Consider the following 22385-nt stretch of genomic DNA (forward strand, 5'->3'; position numbering starts at 1 on the left):
TTGAAACACCGTTATGGGGAGATTGGCTGTCTGACAAGAAATGGATTGCAAGTTGCAATATCGATGTATAATTGACAATTTTTTCTGGATAAACGCAGACATATGTAGACTCTGCTAATGTGGCACCCCTAGGGGTATTTGCCACAAAAATAGTTACTGACAGTAAATACAAATACTAAAATAGCAAGACTGCACTACCACCTCCGGCCAGAAGGGGGAGCTCCAGAGACTCCCCTTGATCCATTCTGGTCTGAGAGAAGAAATGGCAGTTGGGCTAAGGAGCTGATAGTGAGAGGTCATACAGCTGAATTTCTAACAGCCCTATGACGGTTTCCAGGCCCAAATTACTGGCCTGAGGAGAAGAGGGACAGAGAAAAGGGACATTGTGAGAACCGGGTAGCATTAATCACTACCCAGAACAGGCGCAAAGACGGATACCGGATCCGTGGCTGTATTCATTATATATAATACAGCAACCGGAAAAACGTGAGGTGATATCAGCTTCACTAGGGCCGGACGCAGCAACAGACACAGAGTTCAGCGGTACTCCCGGAGGGGGTAAGCCGATAAAAGGACTCGGGTTGCCCGTCGAACCAGGACCCGGAGGGGACAGATTGGGCCGGCAGCCAGTTCACATACAGCAGCAGGGCCACACAGAAATTGCGCACAATAAGAGGCGAAGACCCCGGCAGGGTCAAAGTAACTCAGAGTTCCCATACAGACTCCGGTGACAGGACTGGTTGTAAATCCTTTTATGCTAAAGTAAACTGGTTAAACGTTTCAGTGCCTCAGTCTTTCATTTGGACAATAGCCATCTATCCAGGATCGGGATCATCGCCGCTGGGAGAACCTGCTGCTGATCAAGTAAGTGCCTGTCCCCTCACGATACCCCTTACACTGTGCATTGCCTGAGGCCACAGCACCGGGTCAAGCCACCCGTGACATCCCCCTCAAGAGACAGACCCCATTGGTCCGGTGCTGGGTATCCCGGTCTCTTGGGCGTCACACTTGGCTTCACGAACAGGATCTAGCCAGCCCGTATACCGGGTATTGTGTGCCGTGATTGGAGCCCAAAACTGTGAAAACTTGGATGAAAAATCTTGAAAATTGACTTTATTAAAGAAAAATCCATTCCCCATTGAAAACTATTGAAAGTGACTTTTCCCCATTGGTTATAATGGAGTAAAGATGGCCGCCATCCCCTGAGGTAATCATTTCATAACCGTTAGGCACGAGACTGTTAATTGAGCTACGCCATCACCTGAGCCCCAGTCTAACTGAAAAACTTCAGAATCCGCCATTACAGAGCGCGGTGGGTGGGAGCAGCAGGGGGCGTGTCATTGTGGGCGGCACCAAGGTGAGCGCTCTGACATCAGAGCAAGGGGAAAATCGATCCTGCTGCACAGCGGAACGAATCTACACTATCCCGACGGAAGCGGAGGACCGGAAGGGTCCGGATTAACTAAGGGGGCACAGTATGTCGCAGCACGGAGACGCCGCAGCACCCGGCGACGCTAATGCAGCTGAAAGACAGAGTGTCGATAGAGAGTCCGGTAGCGCAGCGGTGCAAGGAGTGGCGCCCATCATGCCGGTGCTGATGCCATATACCCCGGGTGGCCCATGGCTTCCAATGTATGAAAGTGAGCCTAATACCCTTGACGATTTCAGAGAAAAGATGCTGGCCCATTTTGACATGTTCCCTGTGGGTGAAGTTCAGCGTGTTAGTCTCCTGATGATGCAGTTAAGTGGCCATGCTAAGCGAGAAGTCACAGCATGGGCAGCTGAACGCATATTTGCTGGATTAAAAGCTACATTTGAAACCACTGCCAGCAGCTAAGCTAAAGTACGATTCTTTAATTGCAAACAAAAAGTTAATGAGGGCGTGAGAGACTTTGCCTTAAACCTGCAGGAAGCCCTTAAATCACTTACACTGGCTGAACCCATTTTTAACACCGGAGCGGATAAACTGCTAAGAGATCAATTTATTGAGGGACTCTACACCCCTTCTCACCGGGGGCATGTGAGCATGCTTGTTTTTAAGAACCCTGAATTGACATTTGCCCAATTAAAGGAGAGCGTTATACGTCTCCAGCTGGCAGAGGCACCTCGGAATCAGGAGCCTGAGCAACTCATGGCAGAGGCTCCTCAACAACATGGAGTACCAGTGACATCAGCTATGTCCGGGGCCATTGCTAAGCCCCTGGGGCCCAGTACTATTGAGGCTCTTCAACAAAAGCTTGACTCTTTAACTGATGTTGTTGCTTCAATGGCTAAAACCATGCAGGAGATGAGAGGACCCAAGATGGAGTTGTCAAACCGTAGAGAAGGTGTTCCATGGATGAGACCCCGGAGATACCCGACATGGAGAGGACGACCCCGCGACCGCTACCAACCGGATGGACAGCCCATTTGCCGCCGTTGCCAGCAGCCAGGCCACTTTGCACGAGATTGTGATTTAAACGGGAATCCCCTGGGAATGCGGGCCGCTTCGCAGGAATGAACTTTCAAGGCCCAACACCCTGGCACGACAGGTACATCGGAGGACGACCCATTATCCCTATCGTGCTGGACGGAATGCCCCTCAACGCTTTGCTGGACACAGGTTCCCAGATTTCATCTATACCGTATATCCTTTATAAGAGGTACTGGGCTGATGCAGATATTGATAAAGGGCCCTCTGATGTTGAACTAGATATATGGGCCAGTAATGGTAAGTTGGTACCGAAACTAGGATTCAGGGAGATGACCATAAAGATTGGTAAAGTAGAATTGAAGAAACAGGGTATAATTGTTGTTGATGTTGACCGGCGGAACTGTGAACCAACTGTATTGATAGGAATGAATGTGTTAGAGAACTGCTTTTCCGAAGTCATTTCTGTCTTACAGCAAATTGCTGAAACTGCCCAATCCTGCCAGCAGAGAGTTCTCCGGAGGGAAATAAAAGTATTGATGTTAAGGCAACAGGTAGAAGTTGCAGGTGGAGAAATCGGCAGTGTGAGGGTAAGTGATTCAACGTCTATTGTAATCCCACCAAAAACAGAAATGCTGGTATGGTGTAAAGCAGCCATTGGTACTAAGGGACGAGATTATCAAGCCTTAATAGAACCAATGTACACCGACAGCAGGCCCACTATACTCACAGCACGAGGGATAGTCGAGGTACACCGGGGACGAGTGCCGGTACGACTTTTGAACTGTGGAGAGGAAGAGGTCACTTTGCCAAGGTATGCTACAATGGCAAAGCTATATACTGTTGACAACAATGCCATCACAACCATTGAGCCCTTAGAACCAACCTGTCAGGTGGAAGGCAATGGCTCAGATGGAGAAATGGAGGATTGGTGCCAACAGCTACACGTGGGCATAAATTCAACACCTACCCATCAAAAACAAGGGGTGTATAGGCTAGTGACGGAATATGAACAAGTCTTCAGTAAACACCCATTGGACTTCGGACGGATAGAAGGGGTAGAACACACAATCCCCACCGGTGACCATCCCCCAATAAAAGAAAGATATAGACCCATACCGCCCGCTCACTATCAATGTGCAAAAGATATGCTGAGGGAAATGAAACAGGCCGGGGTAATAAGAGACAGCTGTAGCCCCTGGGCGGCCCCTCTAGTGATTGTCAAAAAAAAAGATGGAACTATGAGAATGTGCGTAGACTACCGGCAGATTAATAACATCACCCATAAAGATGCCTACCCTTTGCCTAGGATAGAAGAGTCCTTGACTGCTTTGAAATCTGCTAATTATTTTTCTACCTTAGACTAAACAAGCGGGTATTGGCAAGTCCCTGTGGCTGAGAGAGATAAGGAAAAGACGGCGTTCACCACACCAATGGGTCTAAGTGAATTTAATCGCATGCCGTTCGGACTCTGCAATGCATCCGGTACCTTCCAGCGGCTGATGGAATGCTGCCTCGGACACAAGAACTTCGAGACCGTCCTCCTGTACCTAGATGATGTGATCGTCTACTCAAAGTCTTACGAACAACACTTAAAAGACTTGGCAGAAGTGTTCGAAGCCTTATCCAGGTATGGCATGAAAATCAAGCCATCCAAATGTCACCTTCTCAAGCCAAAGGTACAGTACCTGGGACACATCGTGAGTTCGGAGGGAGTAGCACCGGATCCCGAGAAAATAACCGCCATAAGGGATTGGCCGAGACCTACCAGCGCAAAAGAAGTGAGGCAATTCCTGGGATTGGTGGGTTACTATCGCAGATTTATAAAAGGATTTACCAAGTTGGCAGCACCCTTGCAAGACGCCTTGGTAGGGCAGACGAAGAAACCTTCAAACCGAAACCCTCCTTTTCAGTGGAACGACGAAAGGGAAGACTCCTTTGAACAACTAAAGAAGGCACTAACCGGAGAAGAGGTTCTGGCATACCCAGATTACCATCAACCTTTCATCCTCTACACCGATGCCAGTAATGTGGGACTAGGAGCGGTGCTGTCACAAAAGCAAGAAGGTCGGGAGAAAGTCATCGCCTTTGCAAGTAGAAAGCTCCGGCCTACTGAAAGAAATTCAGAAAATTACAGCTCCTTCAAATTGGAACTACTGGCAGTAGTTTGGGCTGTGACTGAACGTTTCAAACACTATCTGGCCGCTGCAGAATGTATTGTCTATACTGACAACAATCCGTTGACCCACCTGGACACAGCCAAATTAGGTGCGTTAGAACAGCGATGGATAGCCCGGTTATCTAATTACAACTTCATAATGAAGTATCGAGCAGGTCGCAAGAATGGAAATGCCGATGCCCTATCCCGGATGCCACACTTGAGAGATGTAGAAGAGGAAACGGGGGAGCTTGAAGAAATTGAACTACCAGCCTTCCATCGTCCCAAGGCAAAACATCATCTGTCAAGTACCTATCAGAAACAACAAGAGGTGAATTTTAATCTGTTAGCACACCATAGATGGGCTGACACCCAAGACAGCAATCCGGCTGTGAAGTTGGTGAAGGAACTGTTGACTGAGCAAAGTGCATATCCCGATGAGGATGCCCCAGAAGAGACGCATCAACTCTGGAAAGAGAGAGGCAAAATGTTCCTGTATCAAGGGAAGCTCTGTAGAAGATACACCAATCCGAAAACACATGAATTGGTTTGGCAGATTATTGTGCCTAAACAAGATGTGAAGATGGTCCTCGAAGCTTACCATAATGGTGCTGGTCACTTCGGTTGGTAAAAGTTAGAAGTACTTCTAAGAGAAAGATTTTATTGGGTCGGGATGAGAAAATCAATCGAACAGTGGTGCAGAAATTGTGGCCCGTGCAACCTCAGAAGAAACGATCAAAAGAACCAAAGAGCACCACTGCAGCCCATAATCACCAAACAACCACTTGAACTTGTAGCCATAGACCACGTGAAGTTGACACCAAGCCGGTCCGGCTATGTCTATGCCTTGACCATCGTGGACCATTATTCACGCTTCTTGGTAGTAGTACCCGTAAAAGATCTGACAGCAAAAACAGCGGCCAAAGCGTTCCAAACGTACTTTTGTAGACCCCATGGATATCCGGAACAGGTTCTCACCGACCAAGGTACAGCCTTTGAATCAGAGATCTTCAGAGAATTCTGTAATATGTATGGTTGCAAAAAGATCCGGACGACGGCCTATCATCCACAAACAAACGGCTTATGCGAGAAGAAGAACCATATTGTAATAGACCTACTAAAGACTTTACCTGAGACAGAAAGGAATCAATGGCCAGAGAAATTGCCTGACTTGGTGGATCTGTATAATCATGTCCCGGTGAGCTCCACCAACTGCACCCCAGCTTACCTTATGCGTGCAAGACCCGGCCAATTACCAATCGATCTAGAAATGGGAATTCTGAAACCAGATGCAGAAGTTCAAGACTCCAATTGGGATATCATACGGCAAAAGCAGTATCGCCAAGTGCAAGAGAGTGTGGAAAAAAGCCTTCAGCAAACTAGAGAAAGACAAGAGCGAACTTTCAACCAGAATGCTCTAGCGACCCCATTAAGACCGGGTGACCAAGTGCTCAAGAGAAATCGTCGAACCAATAAACTAGACAATCAGTGGGAAGCCGTACCCTACACAGTTTTACCAACAAGAATGGATAATCCTAAAATGTGTCTCATTAGCAAAAATGGAGGTTTAACATCTGTACTAGTGTCAAGAGACAATCTTAAATTATGTCCGGAAGCACTGAAAGAGCCAGAAGTTGTCCAGCCAGAACCAGAAGTTATTCAACCCATACTGGTTCAACCAGTAAAGGAAAAAGAAGAGGAAATGTATCACACCTGTATAGGAGACTTTCCCAAAACCCTACTAACATACCATGGTGCAGTAGTGGTTCCCATGGTGGCCTTTTACCCAACACCGAACCCAATACCAGAAGTCCCAAGACAGGAAGAGGCTGACCCCGTACTACAGGAGGTTTCAGGCCAGGAAGAACAGATTCCTGATCAGAGTAATCCCATTCACGGTGGACTTGCCAACTCCATAGTCGTGGAATTATCTTTAGCAGAGCGGGCAGATACTACATCCGCAGTAGACAGTAGTACACCACATGAAGAGACACCGCTATTACGTAGATCACAGCGTAGTACCCAGGGTCAATTACCGGCCAGGTATGCAGATTACCAACTATAAAGCTCATAATGTGAATTGTATATATGTTATGCCGTATATAGTTAAACAGAAAATGTAGTATAGTCATTGTTATCAGTCTGCAACGTTTAAGCCCAGTACCTATAGAGACTTGTCTGTATGAACTTCTTGCATATTCTTGAACTTGTTATCAGCCCGGAGGCACTAAATCAAAGCTCCGGAAAGACTGCTTTTTGAACTTTGCTTTTTGCTCTTTTTGAACTTTCTTTAGACTTTATATTGAGTACCTTCAAGGGTAGAACTGTATTAATGGACGCTATTTGAAGTGACTTTTTACAGAACTCTATTTTTGTTTCCTTGAGTGGTTTTTGTAACTTTTCATTTTTAAGACTCTGTACATATTAATTGTTATTTCAAAATGTTATCGTCCCACAGTCCCGGAGTACTGTTCTTAACTAAGGGGGAATGTGGCACCCCTAGGGGTATTTGCCACAAAAATAGTTACTGACAGTAAATACAAATACTAAAATAGCAAGACTGCACTACCACCTCCGGCCAGAAGGGGGAGCTCCAGAGACTCCCCTTGATCCATTCTGGTCTGAGAGAAGAACTGGCAGTTGGGCTAAGGAGCTGATAGTGAGAGGTCATACAGCTGAATTTCTAACAGCCCTATGACGGTTTCCAGGCCCAAATCACCGGCCTGAGGAGAAGAGGGACAGAGAAAAGGGACATTGTGAGAACCGGGTAGCATTAATCACTACCCAGAACAGGCGCAAAGACGGATACCGGATCCGTGGCTGTATTCATTATATATAATACAGCAACCGGAAAAACGTGAGGTGATATCAGCTTCACTAGGGTCGGACGCAGCAACAGACACAGAGTTCAGCGGTACTCCCGGAGGGGGTAAGCCGATAAAAGGACTCGGGTTGCCCGTCGAACCAGGACCTGGAGGGGACAGATTGGGCCGGCAGCCAGTTCACATACAGCAGCAGGGCCACACAGAAATTGCGCACAATAAGAGGCGAAGACCCCGGCAGGGTCAAAGTAACTCAGAGTTCCCATACAGACTCCGGTGACAGGACTGGTTGTAAATCCCTTTATGTTGAAGTAAACTGGTTAAACGTTTCAGTGCCTCAGTCTTTCATTTGGACAATAGCCATCTATCCAGGATCGGGATCATCGCCGCTGGGAGAACCTGCTGCTGATCAAGTAAGTGCCTGTTCCCTCACGATACCCTTACACTGTGCATTGCCTGAGGCCACAGCACCGAGTCAAGCCACCCGTGACATCCCCCTCAAGAGACAGACCCCATTGGTCCGGTGCTGGGTATCCCGGTCTCTTGGGCGTCACACTAATAAGGGCTAATTCTCTTGTCAGTGATTTTTCCCTTTCCGAAAAAATGGTCTGCGTTTTATTAGTGGTTTTGATCAGAATATCATCAGAGTCTGGTCAGTTTCATCAGTTTTCCTCAGATAAAAAATTCAGATAGAGATTTATCAAGCTTATTTCAAACAGTCCTTGAAAGAACGAACAGTATATGGATGAATCCAAAGACTGGCATTGATCAGTTTCGTCTGACACTGAATGAGAAGAAAAAGTCAGACATGTGAACTAATAATAATAATCTTCATTTTTATATAGCGCAAACATATTCTGCAGCGCTTTACAGTTTGCACACATTATCACCTCTGTCCCCGACGGGGCTCACAATCGTGATCAGTATGTCTTCGGAGTGTTGGCGGAAACCCACGCAAACACGGGGAGAACATACACAAACTCTTTGCAGATGTTGTCCTTGGTGGGGATTAGAACCCAGGACCCCAGCGCTGCAAGGATAACCACTGCGCCACCATGCTGCCCACATACAGTGTGCTGTCTAGGGACAACACAGGTTCACATGAGCTTATTAAGATTTGTATGTGTTTCATCCAGAAAACGCAAATGATTTTTTTTCTTTTACCTGTCATCCATGTGCAATCCTTTTTTACAGCAGCAGCAGGTAATAATTTCCAAGATCAGTTACAGTTTTCCTACGTTACTGAATTGCGATGTATCTGTAATAATCGGATGCTATATCTATGGAATCTGGGGATTTGGGGCACCTATAGACTTGAGTCGGCGAGTCTCATCTGAGTTATGGAAGAAACTAGTGAATGATGTCATATTTTTCACATGCAGATTTGGTCCATGAAAAAAAAACACTCGTCTCCACTGCCCCATTGAATAACATTGGTCTGAGTGCTGTCCATTTTTTACGGCTAGCACTTGGACCGAAAATACATGTACTGTGAATGAGCCCTAACACTGCTGTGTGGGTACCACCAGCTGACGTGGCCAGTGACTGGAGTCGCTATGGTGAACACTGGGGCTCTGAAGAAGGGTTGGAACATATTTGACACAATATCTAAACCAGATCTATATTATATTTTGGGGATGTATTAGAAGAGAGAACTGTCATGTTTATAAATAAAGGCACGGATGATTGACCTCGTGGAGACCAAAACATCCAACACCGCGGAGACATCATCACGTGTTTCTCAACGCAGTGATCCAGAACACTGCCCCCAAATATGCAAATGCATGTAGAGGAGCTGCGGAGACACCATCACGTGTTTCTCATCGCAGGCAGTGAATAGCCAGGCCTTTCCCCGGGAAGGAACAACCACGGGAAGGGCAGCATGCAATAAAGGAAAACATCCAATAAAGGAAAACCACCTATGCCAAGCATGGTATCCATCCACAGACAGCTGTTTCGGGGTTTTTGCCCCTCATCAGTGTGGAGTAGGAAACTGGCTATTATTAGTCTCCACAAGGTCAATCATCCGTGCCTTTATAGACTTTCTACTAGGCACTGCTCCTGATATCCAGTTTCCTACTCCACACTGATGAGGGGCAAAAACCCCGAAACAGCTGTCTGTGGATGGATACCATGCTTGGCATAGGTGGTTTTCCTTTATTGGATGTTTTCCTTTATTGGATGCTGCCCTTCCCGTGGTTGTTCCTTCCTGGGGAAAGACCTGGCTATTCACTGCCTGCGTTGAGAAACACGTGATGGTGTCTCCGCAGCTCCTCTACATGTTTATAAATAAAACACTACTACAATGCATAAATAATTATACACTATCACTACACATATGTATAACACTATTACACTACACATAAATAAGTATACACTATCACTACACATATTTATAACACTATCACAACCTACAAATAAGTATATACTATTGCAACACATAAGTATACAAAATTACACTACATAAATAAGTATACACTATCACTACACATATGTATAACACTATCACTACATAAATAAGTATACACTGTCACTACACATATGTATAACACTATCACACTACACATAAATAAGTATACACTGTCACTACACACATGTATAACACTATTACACTACATAAATAAGTATACACTATCACTACACATATGTATAACACTATCACTACATAAATAAGTATACACTATCACTACACATATGTATAACACTATCACACTACACATAAATAAGTATACACTATCACAACACACATGTATAACACTATTACACTACATAAATAAGTATACACTGTCACTACACATATGTATAACACTATCACTACACATAAATAAGTATACACTGTCACTACACATATGTATAACACTATTACACTACACATAAATAAGTATACACTATCACTACACATATGTATAACACTATTACACTACACATAAATAAGTATACACTGTCACTACACACATGTATAACACTATTACACTACATAAATAAGTATACACTGTCACTACACATATGTATAACACTATCACTACACATAAATAAGTATACACTGTCACTACACATATGTATAACACTATCACTACACATAAATAAGTATACACTGTCACTACACACATGTATAACACTATTACACTACATAAATAAGTATACACTGTCACTACACATATGTATAACACTATCACTACACATAAATAAGTATACACTGTCACTACACATATGTATAACACTATTACACTACACATAAATAAGTATACACTATCACTACACACATGTATAACACTATTACACTACATAAATAAGTATACACTATCACAGCACACATGTATAACACTATTACACTACATAAATAAGTATACACTGTCACTACACATATGTATAACACTATCACTACACATAAATAAGTATACACTGTCACTACACACATGTATAACACTATTACACTACATAAATAAGTATACACTGTCACTACACATATGTATAACACTATCACTACACATAAGTAAGTATACACTGTCACTACACATATGTATAACACTATTACACTACACATAAATAAGTATACACTATCACTACACATATGTATAACACTATTACACTACACATAAATAAGTATACACTGTCACTACACACATGTATAACACTATTACACTACATAAATAAGTATACACTATCACTATACATATGTATAACACTATTACACTACACATAAATAAGTATACACTATCACAACACATATGTATAACACTATCACTACATAAATAAGTATACACTGTCACTACACATATGTATAACACTATCACTACATAAATAAGTATACACTATCACTACACATATGTATAACACTATCACTACACATAAATAAGTATACACTGTCACTACACACATGTATAACACTATTACACTACATAAATAAGTATACACTGTCACTACACATATGTATAACACTATCACTACACATAAGTAAGTATACACTGTCACTACACATATGTATAACACTATTACACTACACATAAATAAGTATACACTATCACTACACATATGTATAACACTATTACACTACACATAAATAAGTATACACTGTCACTACACACATGTATAACACTATTACACTACATAAATAAGTATACACTATCACTATACATATGTATAACACTATTACACTACACATAAATAAGTATACACTGTCACTACACACATGTATAACACTATTACACTACATAAATAAGTATACACTATCACTATACATATGTATAACACTATTACACTACACATAAATAAGTATACACTATCACAACACATATGTATAACACTATCACTACATAAATAAGTATACACTGTCACTACACATATGTATAACACTATCACTACATAAATAAGTATACACTATCACTACACATATGTATAACACTATCACTACATAAATAAGTATACACTATCACTACACATATGTATAACACTATCACTACACATAAATAACACTATTGGGATACTCCAGTACATAAGTATAACACTATTACACTACATAAATAAGAACCACATTATCACAATAAGTAAGTAAAGCACTATCACGATAGTAAACACATAAATAAGTATGAGACATTGTCCCTCAGCATGCTCCCAGAGGAGGTGCAGCAGGTGTCGGCCTCGTACTCACCGATGATCCGGCCCAGAAGGGGCACGAGCTCCGGATCTGGGGGCTCTTGCTGAGTGACAGAGCCCCGAAGCTCAGCGCTACGGTGCAGCATCCCAGGATGAGCTGTAACAAGCCCAGGGAAAGCAGCGGTCTCCCGGGGAGGATCAGCCCAGAGACCGCCCGGCGCCGGCTGGAGAGACCGGGCGGTGGAGGAGGGGCACACAGGCTCAGAGTGGCCGAACATCGAGGGGGCTGAAGGGCGCCGCGGCCTCTGCGTGCCCGCTGCTGGGAAGGGTCTCCGCCGTGAGAAGAAACAGGTGCCGCATTGGCCATGGAAGAAGAGAGCCCGGCCATGGGGCAGCAGGAGCCAGGAAGGAGCACTGGCAGAGACATGACCGGGGAGGGGATGGGAGCAGAAGCCGAGCAGAGGGGAGGGTGAAACCTGATCGGAGCCTAATAACTGCAGGGTGGCAGAGCCGCTACATGGCATCACTTCAGGCAGCACAGCACCCCACTGCCCGGGCCTTACTTCCTGCCCTCTCTGTGCCAGTCCCTTCCCTCTCCCCACTGTTCTCTTTCCTAAGGACCATCAGACACAGAAGTTTTAAAATAACTCCAGTGATGAGTAGGAGGGAGCAGAGCCTCAGTGTCACACATCCTGGGAGCAGAGCCTCAGTGTCACACATCCTGGGAGCAGAGCCTCAGTGTCACATATCCTGGGAGCAGAGCCTCAGTGTCACATATCCTGGGAGCAGAGCCTCAGTGTCACACATCCTGGGAGCAGAGCCTCAGTGTCACACATCCTGGGAGCAGAGCCTCAGTGTCACACATCCTGGGAGCAGAGCCTCAGTGTCACATATCCTGGCAGCAGAGCCTCAGTGTCACACATCCTGGGAGCAGAGCCTCAGTGTCACACATCCTGGGAGCAGAGCCTCAGTGTCACATATCCTGGGAGCAGAGCCTCAGTGTCACATATCCTGGGAGCAGAGCCTCAGTGTCACACATCCTGGGAGCAGAGCCTCAGTGTCACACATCCTGGGAGCAGAGCCTCAGTGTCACATATCCTGGGAGCAGAGCCTCAGTGTCACATATCCTGGGAGCAGAGCCTCAGTGTCACACATCCTGGGAGCAGAGCCTCAGTGTCACACATCCTGGGAGCAGAGCCTCAGTGTCACACATCCTGGGAGCAGAGCCTCAGTGTCACACATCCTGGGAGCAGAGCCTCAGTGTCACACATCCTGGGAGCAGAGCCTCAGTGTCACATATCCTGGCAGCAGAGCCTCAGTGTCACACATCCTGGGAGCAGAGCCTCAGTGTCACACATCCTGGGAGCAGAGCCTCAGTGTCACATATCCTGGGAGCAGAGCCTCAGTGTCACATATCCTGGGAGCAGAGCCTCAGTGTCACACATCCTGGGAGCAGAGCCTCAGTGTCACACATCCTGGGAGCAGAGCCTCAGTGTCACATATCCTGGGAGCAGAGCCTCAGTGTCACATATCCTGGGAGCAGAGCCTCAGTGTCACACATCCTGGGAGCAGAGCCTCAGTGTCACACATCCTGGGAGCAGAGCCTCAGTGTCACACATCCTGGGAGCAGAGCCTCAGTGTCACACATCCTGGGAGCAGAGCCTCAGTGTCACATATCCTGGGAGCAGAGCCTCAGTGTCACACATCCTGGGAGCAGAGCCTCAGTGTCACATATCCTGGGAGCAGAGCCTCAGTGTCACACATCCTGGGAGCAGAGCCTCAGTGTCACATATCCTGGCAGCAGAGCCTCAGTGTCACACATCCTGGGAGCAGAGCCTCAGTGTCACACATCCTGGGAGCAGAGCCTCAGTGTCACATATCCTGGGAGCAGAGCCTCAGTGTCACATATCCTGGGAGCAGAGCCTCAGTGTCACACATCCTGGGAGCAGAGCCTCAGTGTCACACATCCTGGGAGCAGAGCCTCAGTGTCACATATCCTGGGAGCAGAGCCTCAGTGTCACATATCCTGGGAGCAGAGCCTCAGTGTCACACATCCTGGGAGCAGAGCCTCAGTGTCACACATCCTGGGAGCAGAGCCTCAGTGTCACACATCCTGGGAGCAGAGCCTCAGTGTCACACATCCTGGGAGCAGAGCCTCAGTGTCACATATCCTGGGAGCAGAGCCTCAGTGTCACACATCCTGGGAGCAGAGCCTCAGTGTCACATATCCTGGGAGCAGAGCCTCAGTGTCACACATCCTGGGAGCAGAGCCTCAGTGTCACACATCCTGGGAGCAGAGCCTCAGTGTCACACATCCTGGGAGCAGAGCCTCAGTGTCACACATCCTGGGAGCAGAGCCTCAGTGTCACATATCCTGGGAGCAGAGCCTCAGTGTCACACATCCTGGGAGCAGAGCCTCAGTGTCACATATCCTGGGAGCAGAGCCTCAGTGTCACACATCCTGGGAGCAGAGCCTCAGTGTCACATATCCTGGGAGCAGAGCCTCAGTGTCACACATCCTGGGAGCAGAGCCTCAGTGTCACACATCCTGGGAGCAGAGCCTCAGTGTCACACATCCTGGGAGCAGAGCCTCAGTGTCACACATCCTGGGAGCAGAGCCTCAGTGTCACATATCCTGGGAGCAGAGCCTCAGTGTCACATATCCTGGGAGCAGAGCCTCAGTGTCACATATCCTGGGAGCAGAGCCTCAGTGTCACATATCCTGGGAGCAGAGCCTCAGTGTCACACATCCTGGGAGCAGAGCCTCAGTGTCACACATCCTGGGAGCAGAGCCTCAGTGTCACACATCCTGGGAGCAGAGCCTCAGTGTCACACATCCTGGGAGCAGAGCCTCAGTGTCACATATCCTGGGAGCAGAGCCTCAGTGTCACACATCCTGGGAGCAGAGCCTCAGTGTCACACATCCTGGGAGCAGAGCCTCAGTATCACATATCCTGGGAGCAGAGCCTCAGTGTCACATATCCTGGGAGCAGAGCCTCAGTGTCACATATCCTGGAAGCAGAGCCTCAGTGTCACATATCCTGGGAGCAGAGCCTCAGTGTCACACATCCTGGGAGCAGAGCCTCAGTGTCACATATCCTGGGAGCAGAGCCTCAGTGTCACACATCCTGGGAGCAGAGCCTCAGTGTCACACATCCTGGGAGCAGAGCCTCAGTGTCACATATCCTGGGAGCAGAGCCTCAGTGTCACACATCCTGGGAGCAGAGCCTCAGTGTCACACATCCTGGGAGCAGAGCCTCAGTGTCACACATCCTGGGAGCAGAGCCTCAGTGTCACACATCCTGGGAGCAGAGCCTCAGTGTCACACATCCTGGGAGCAGAGCCTCAGTGTCACACATCCTGGGAGCAGAACCTCAGTGTCACACATCCTGGGAGCAGAGCCTCAGTGTCACATATCCTGGGAGCAGAGCCTCAGTGTCACACATCCTGGGAGCAGAGCCTCAGTGTCACACATCCTGGGAGCAGAGCCTCAGTGTCACACATCCTGGGAGCAGAGCCTCAGTGTCACACATCCTGGGAGCAGAGCCTCAGTGTCACATATCCTGGGAGCATAGCCTCAGTGTCACACATCCTGGGAGCAGAGCCTCAGTGTCACACATCCTGGGAGCAGAGCCTCAGTGTCACATATCCTGGGAGCAGAGCCTCAGTGTCACATATCCTGGGAGCAGAGCCTCAGTGTCACATATCCTGGGAGCAGAGCCTCAGTGTCACATATCCTGGGAGCAGAGCCTCAGTGTCACATATCCTGGGAGCAGAGCCTCAGTGTCACACATCCTGGGAGCAGAGCCTCAGTGTCACATATCCTGGGAGCAGAGCCTCAGTGTCACATATCCTGGGAGCAGAGCCTCAGTGTCACACATCCTGGGAGCAGAGCCTCAGTGTCACACATTCTGGGAGCAGAGCCTCAGTGTCACACATCCTGGGAGCAGAGCCTCAGTGTCACATATCCTGGGAGCATAGCCTCAGTGTCACACATCCTGGGAGCAGAGCCTCAGTGTCACACATCCTGGGAGCAGAGCCTCAGTGTCACATATCCTGGGAGCAGAGCCTCAGTGTCACATATCCTGGGAGCAGAGCCTCAGTGTCACACATCCTGGGAGCAGAGCCTCAGTGTCACACATCCTGGGAGCAGAGCCTCAGTGTCACACATCCTGGGAGCAGAGCCTCAGTGTCACACATCCTGGGAGCAGAGCCTCAGTGTCACATATCCTGGGAGCAGAGCCTCAGTGTCACATATCCTGGGAGCAGAGCCTCAGTGTCACATATCCTGGGAGCAGAGCCTCAGTGTCACATATCCTGGGAGCAGAGCCTCAGTGTCACACATCCTGGGAGCAGAGCCTCAGTGTCACACATCCTGGGAGCAGAGCCTCAGTGTCACATATCCTGGGAGCAGAGCCTCAGTGTCACACATCCTGGGAGCAGAGCCTCAGTGTCACACATCCTGGGAGCAGAGCCTCAGTGTCACACATCCTGGGAGCAGAGCCTCAGTGTCACACATCCTGGGAGCAGAGCCTCAGTGTCACACATCCTGGGAGCAGAGCCTCAGTGTCACACATCCTGGGAGCAGAGCCTCAGTGTCACACATCCTGGGAGCAGAGCCTCAGTGTCACATATCCTGGGAGCAGAGCCTCAGTGTCACATATCCTGGGAGCAGAGCCTCAGTGTCACATATCCTGGGAGCAGAGCCTCAGTGTCACATATCCTGGGAGCAGAGCCTCAGTGTCACACATCCTGGGAGCAGAGCCTCAGTGTCACACATCCTGGGAGCAGAGCCTCAGTGTCACATATCCTGGGAGCAGAGCCTCAGTGTCACACATCCTGGGAGCAGAGCCTCAGTGTCACACATCCTGGGAGCAGAGCCTCAGTGTCACACATCCTGGGAGCAGAGCCTCAGTGTCACACATCCTGGGAGCAGAGCCTCAGTGTCACACATCCTGGGAGCAGAGCCTCAGTGTCACACATCCTGGGAGCAGAGCCTCAGTGTCACATATCCTGGGAGCAGAGCCTCAGTGTCACATATCCTGGGAGCAGAGCCTCAGTGTCACACATCCTGGGAGCAGAGCCTCAGTGTCACACATCCTGGGAGCAGAGCCTCAGTGTCACACATCCTGGGAGCAGAGCCTCAGTGTCACATATCCTGGGAGCAGAGCCTCAGTGTCACATATCCTGGGAGCAGAGCCTCAGTGTCACATATCCTGGGAGCAGAGCCTCAGTGTCACATATCCTGGGAGCAGAGCCTCAGTGTCACATATCCTGGGAGCAGAGCCTCAGTGTCACATATCCTGGGAGCAGAGCCTCAGTGTCACATATCCTGGGAGCAGAGCCTCAGTGTCACATATCCTGGGAGCAGAGCCTCAGTGTCACATATCCTGGGAGCAGAGCCTCAGTGTCACATATCCTGGGAGCAGAGCCTCAGTGTCACACATCCTGGGAGCAGAGCCTCAGTGTCACATATCCTGGGAGCAGAGCCTCAGTGTCACACATCCTGGGAGCAGAGCCTCAGTGTCACACATCCTGGGAGCAGAGCCTCAGTGTCACACATCCTGGGAGCAGAGCCTCAGTGTCACATATCCTGGGAGCATAGCCTCAGTGTCACACATCCTGGGAGCAGAGCCTCAGTGTCACACATCCTGGGAGCAGAGCCTCAGTGTCACATATCCTGGGAGCAGAGCCTCAGTGTCACATATCCTGGGAGCAGAGCCTCAGTGTCACATATCCTGGGAGCAGAGCCTCAGTGTCACATATCCTGGGAGCAGAGCCTCAGTGTCACATATCCTGGGAGCAGAGCCTCAGTGTCACACATCCTGGGAGCAGAGCCTCAGTGTCACATATCCTGGGAGCAGAGCCTCAGTGTCACATATCCTGGGAGCAGAGCCTCAGTGTCACACATCCTGGGAGCAGAGCCTCAGTGTCACACATCCTGGGAGCAGAGCCTCAGTGTCACACATCCTGGGAGCAGAGCCTCAGTGTCACACATCCTGGGAGCAGAGCCTCAGTGTCACATATCCTGGGAGCAGAGCCTCAGTGTCACATATCCTGGGAGCAGAGCCTCAGTGTCACACATCCTGGGAGCAGAGCCTCAGTGTCACATATCCTGGGAGCAGAGCCTCAGTGTCACATATCCTGGGAGCAGAGCCTCAGTGTCACATATCCTGGGAGCAGAGCCTCAGTGTCACACATCCTGGGAGCAGAGCCTCAGTGTCACACATCCTGGGAGCAGAGCCTCAGTGTCACACATCCTGGGAGCAGAGCCTCAGTGTCACACATCCTGGGAGCAGAGCCTCAGTGTCACACATCCTGGGAGCAGAGCCTCAGTGTCACATATCCTGGGAGCAGAGCCTCAGTGTCACATATCCTGGGAGCAGAGCCTCAGTGTCACATATCCTGGGAGCAGAGCCTCAGTGTCACATATCCTGGGAGCAGAGCCTCAGTGTCACATATCCTGGGAGCAGAGCCTCAGTGTCACACATCCTGGGAGCAGAGCCTCAGTGTCACATATCCTGGGAGCAGAGCCTCAGTGTCACATATCCTGGGAGCAGAGCCTCAGTGTCACATATCCTGGGAGCAGAGCCTCAGTGTCACATATCCTGGGAGCAGAGCCTCAGTGTCACATATCCTGGGAGCAGAGCCTCAGTGTCACACATCCTGGGAGCAGAGCCTCAGTGTCACATATCCTGGGAGCAGAGCCTCAGTGTCACACATCCTGGGAGCAGAGCCTCAGTGTCACACATCCTGGGAGCAGAGCCTCAGTGTCACACATCCTGGGAGCAGAGCCTCAGTGTCACACATCCTGGGAGCAGAGCCTCAGTGTCACATATCCTGGGAGCAGAGCCTCAGTGTCACATATCCTGGGAGCAGAGCCTCAGTGTCACACATCCTGGGAGCAGAGCCTCAGTGTCACATATCCTGGGAGCAGAGCCTCAGTGTCACACATCCTGGGAGCAGAGCCTCAGTGTCACATATCCTGGGAGCAGAGCCTCAGTGTCACACATCCTGGGAGCAGAGCCTCAGTGTCACACATCCTGGGAGCAGAGCCTCAGTGTCACATATCCTGGGAGCAGAGCCTCAGTGTCACACATCCTGGGAGCAGAGCCTCAGTGTCACACATCCTGGGAGCAGAGCCTCAGTGTCACACATCCTGGGAGCAGAGCCTCAGTGTCACATATCCTGGGAGCAGAGCCTCAGTGACACACATCCTGGGAGCAGAGCCTCAGTGTCACATATCCTGGGAGCAGAGCCTCAGTGTCACATATCCTGGGAGCAGAGCCTCAGTGTCACACATCCTGGGAGCAGAGCCTCAGTGTCACATATCCTGGGAGCAGAGCCTCAGTGTCACATATCCTGGGAGCAGAGCCTCAGTGTCACATATCCTGGGAGCAGAGCCTCAGTGTCACATATCCTGGGAGCAGAGCCTCAGTGTCACATATCCTGGGAGCAGAGCCTCAGTGTCACACATCCTGGGAGCAGAGCCTCAGTGTCACATATCCTGGGAGCAGAGCCTCAGTGTCACACATCCTGGGAGCAGAGCCTCAGTGTCACATATCCTGGGAGCAGAGCCTCAGTGTCACATATCCTGGGAGCAGAGCCTCAGTGTCACACATCCTGGGAGCAGAGCCTCAGTGTCACATATCCTGGGAGCAGAGCCTCAGTGTCACACATCCTGGGAGCAGAGCCTCAGTGTCACATATCCTGGGAGCAGAGCCTCAGTGTCACATATCCTGGGAGCAGAGCCTCAGTGTCACATATCCTGGGAGCAGAGCCTCAGTGTCACACATCCTGGGAGCAGAGCCTCAGTGTCACACATCCTGGGAGCAGAGCCTCAGTGTCACATATCCTGGGAGCAGAGCCTCAGTGTCACATATCCTGGGAGCAGAGCCTCAGTGTCACATATCCTGGGAGCAGAGCCTCAGTGTCACATATCCTGGGAGCAGAGCCTCAGTGTCACATATCCTGGGAGCAGAGCCTCAGTGTCACATATCCTGGGAGCAGAGCCTCAGTGTCACATATCCTGGGAGCAGAGCCTCAGTGTCACATATCCTGGGAGCAGAGCCTCAGTGTCACATAGCCTCAGTGTCACATATCCTGGGAGCAGAGCCTCAGTGTCACATATCCTGGGAGCAGAGCCTCAGTGTCACATATCCTGGGAGCAGAGCCTCAGTGTCACATATCCTGGGAGCAGAGCCTCAGTGTCACATATCCTGGGAGCAGAGCCTCAGTGTCACATATCCTGGGAGCAGAGCCTCAGTGTCACATATCCTGGGAGCAGAGCCTCAGTGTCACATATCCTGGGAGCAGAGCCTCAGTGTCACATATCCTGGGAGCAGAGCCTCAGTGTCACACATCCTAGAAGCAGAGCCTCAGTGTCACATATCCTGGGAGCAGAGCCTCAGTGTCACACATCCTGGGAGCAGAGCCTCAGTGTCACATATCCTGGGAGCAGAGCCTCAGTGTCACACATCCTGGGAGCAGAGCCTCAGTGTCACATATCCTGGGAGCAGAGCCTCAGTGTCACATATCCTGGGAGCAGAGCCTCAGTGTCACACATCCTGGGAGCAGAGCCTCAGTGTCACATATCCTGGGAGCAGAGCCTCAGTGTCACACATCCTGGGAGCAGAGCCTCAGTGTCACACATCCTGGGAGCAGAGCCTCAGTGTCACATATCCTGGGAGCAGAGCCTCAGTGTCACACATCCTGGGAGCAGAGCCTCAGTGTCACATATCCTGGGAGCAGAGCCTCAGTGTCACATATCCTGGGAGCAGAGCCTCAGTGTCACACATCCTGGGAGCAGAGCCTCAGTGTCACATATCCTGGGAGCAGAGCCTCAGTGTCACATATCCTGGGAGCAGAGCCTCAGTGTCACATATCCTGGGAGCAGAGCCTCAGTGTCACACATCCTGGGAGCAGAGCCTCAGTGTCACACATCCTGGGAGCAGAGCCTCAGTGTCACATATCCTGGGAGCAGAGCCTCAGTGTCACATATCCTGGGAGCAGAGCCTCAGTGTCACATATCCTGGGAGCAGAGCCTCAGTGTCACATATCCTGGGAGCAGAGCCTCAGTGTCACACATCCTGGGAGCAGAGCCTCAGTGTCACATATCCTGGGAGCAGAGCCTCAGTGTCACATATCCTGGGAGCAGAGCCTCAGTGTCACACATCCTGGGAGCAGAGCCTCAGTGTCACATATCCTGGGAGCAGAGCCTCAGTGTCACATATCCTGGGAGCAGAGCCTCAGTGTCACACATCCTGGGAGCAGAGCCTCAGTGTCACACATCCTGGGAGCAGAGCCTCAGTGTCACACATCCTGGGAGCAGAGCCTCAGTGTCACACATCCTAGGAGCAGAGCCTCAGTGTCACATATTCTGGGAGCAGAGCCTCAGTGTCACATATCCTGGGAGCAGAGCCTCAGTGTCACATATCCTGGGAGCAGAGCCTCAGTGTCACACATCCTGGGAGCAGAGCCTCAGTGTCACATATCCTGGGAGCAGAGCCTCAGTGTCACATATCCTGGGAGCAGAGCCTCAGTGTCACATATCCTGGGAGCAGAGCCTCAGTGTCACACATCCTGGGAGCAGAGCCTCAGTGTCACATATCCTGGGAGCAGAGCCTCAGTGTCACACATCCTGGGAGCAGAGCCTCAGTGTCACACATCCTGGGAGCAGAGCCTCAGTGTCACATATCCTGGGAGCAGAGCCTCAGTGTCACATATCCTGGGAGCAGAGCCTCAGTGTCACATATCCTGGGAGCAGAGCCTCAGTGTCACATATCCTGGGAGCAGAGCCTCAGTGTCACACATCCTGGGAGCAGAGCCTCAGTGTCACACATCCTGGGAGCAGAGCCTCAGTTTCACACATCCTGGGAGCAGAGCCTCAGTGTCACACATCCTGGGAGCAGAGCCTCAGTGTCACATATCCTGAGAGCAGAGCCTCAGTGTCACATATCCTGGGAGCAGAGCCTGTGTCACACATCCTGGGAGCAGAGCCTCAGTGTCACATATCCTGGGAGCAGAGCCTCAGTGTCACATATCCTGGGAGCAGAGCCTCAGTGTCACACATCCTGGGAGCAGAGCCTCAGTGTCACACATCCTGGGAGCAGAGCCTCAGTGTCACACATCCTGGGAGCAGAGCCTCAGTGTCACATATCCTGGGAGCAGAGCCTCAGTGTCACATATCCTGGGAGCAGAGCCTCAGTGTCACATATCCTGGGAGCAGAGCCTCAGTGTCACACATCCTGGGAGCAGAGCCTCAGTGTCACACATCCTGGGAGCAGAGCCTCAGTGTCACACATCCTGGGAGCAGAGCCTCAGTGTCACACATCCTGGGAGCAGAGCCTCAGTGTCACACATCCTGGGAGCAGAGCCTCAGTGTCACATATCCTGGGAGCAG

General features: G+C 49.7%; 1 protein-coding gene across 1 annotated transcript in view; it reads right to left on the reverse strand.

Annotated features, from left to right (window-relative positions):
* ENTREP1 (endosomal transmembrane epsin interactor 1) overlaps positions 1-12601 on the reverse strand; it is a 170666-nt gene extending 158065 nt beyond the window's left edge. Inside the window, exon 1 of the mRNA XM_069763629.1 lies at positions 12039-12601. Within this exon, the coding sequence (XP_069619730.1) occupies positions 12039-12410 (372 nt within the window). The 5' untranslated portion in view covers positions 12411-12601. The remainder of the gene's footprint in view (positions 1-12038) is intronic.
* Between the last annotated feature and the right edge of the window lie 9784 nt (positions 12602-22385).

Source organism: Ranitomeya imitator, chromosome 1 (assembly GCF_032444005.1).
Source record: "Ranitomeya imitator isolate aRanImi1 chromosome 1, aRanImi1.pri, whole genome shotgun sequence".
In the NCBI taxonomy this organism is placed as follows: Eukaryota; Metazoa; Chordata; class Amphibia; order Anura; family Dendrobatidae; genus Ranitomeya; species Ranitomeya imitator.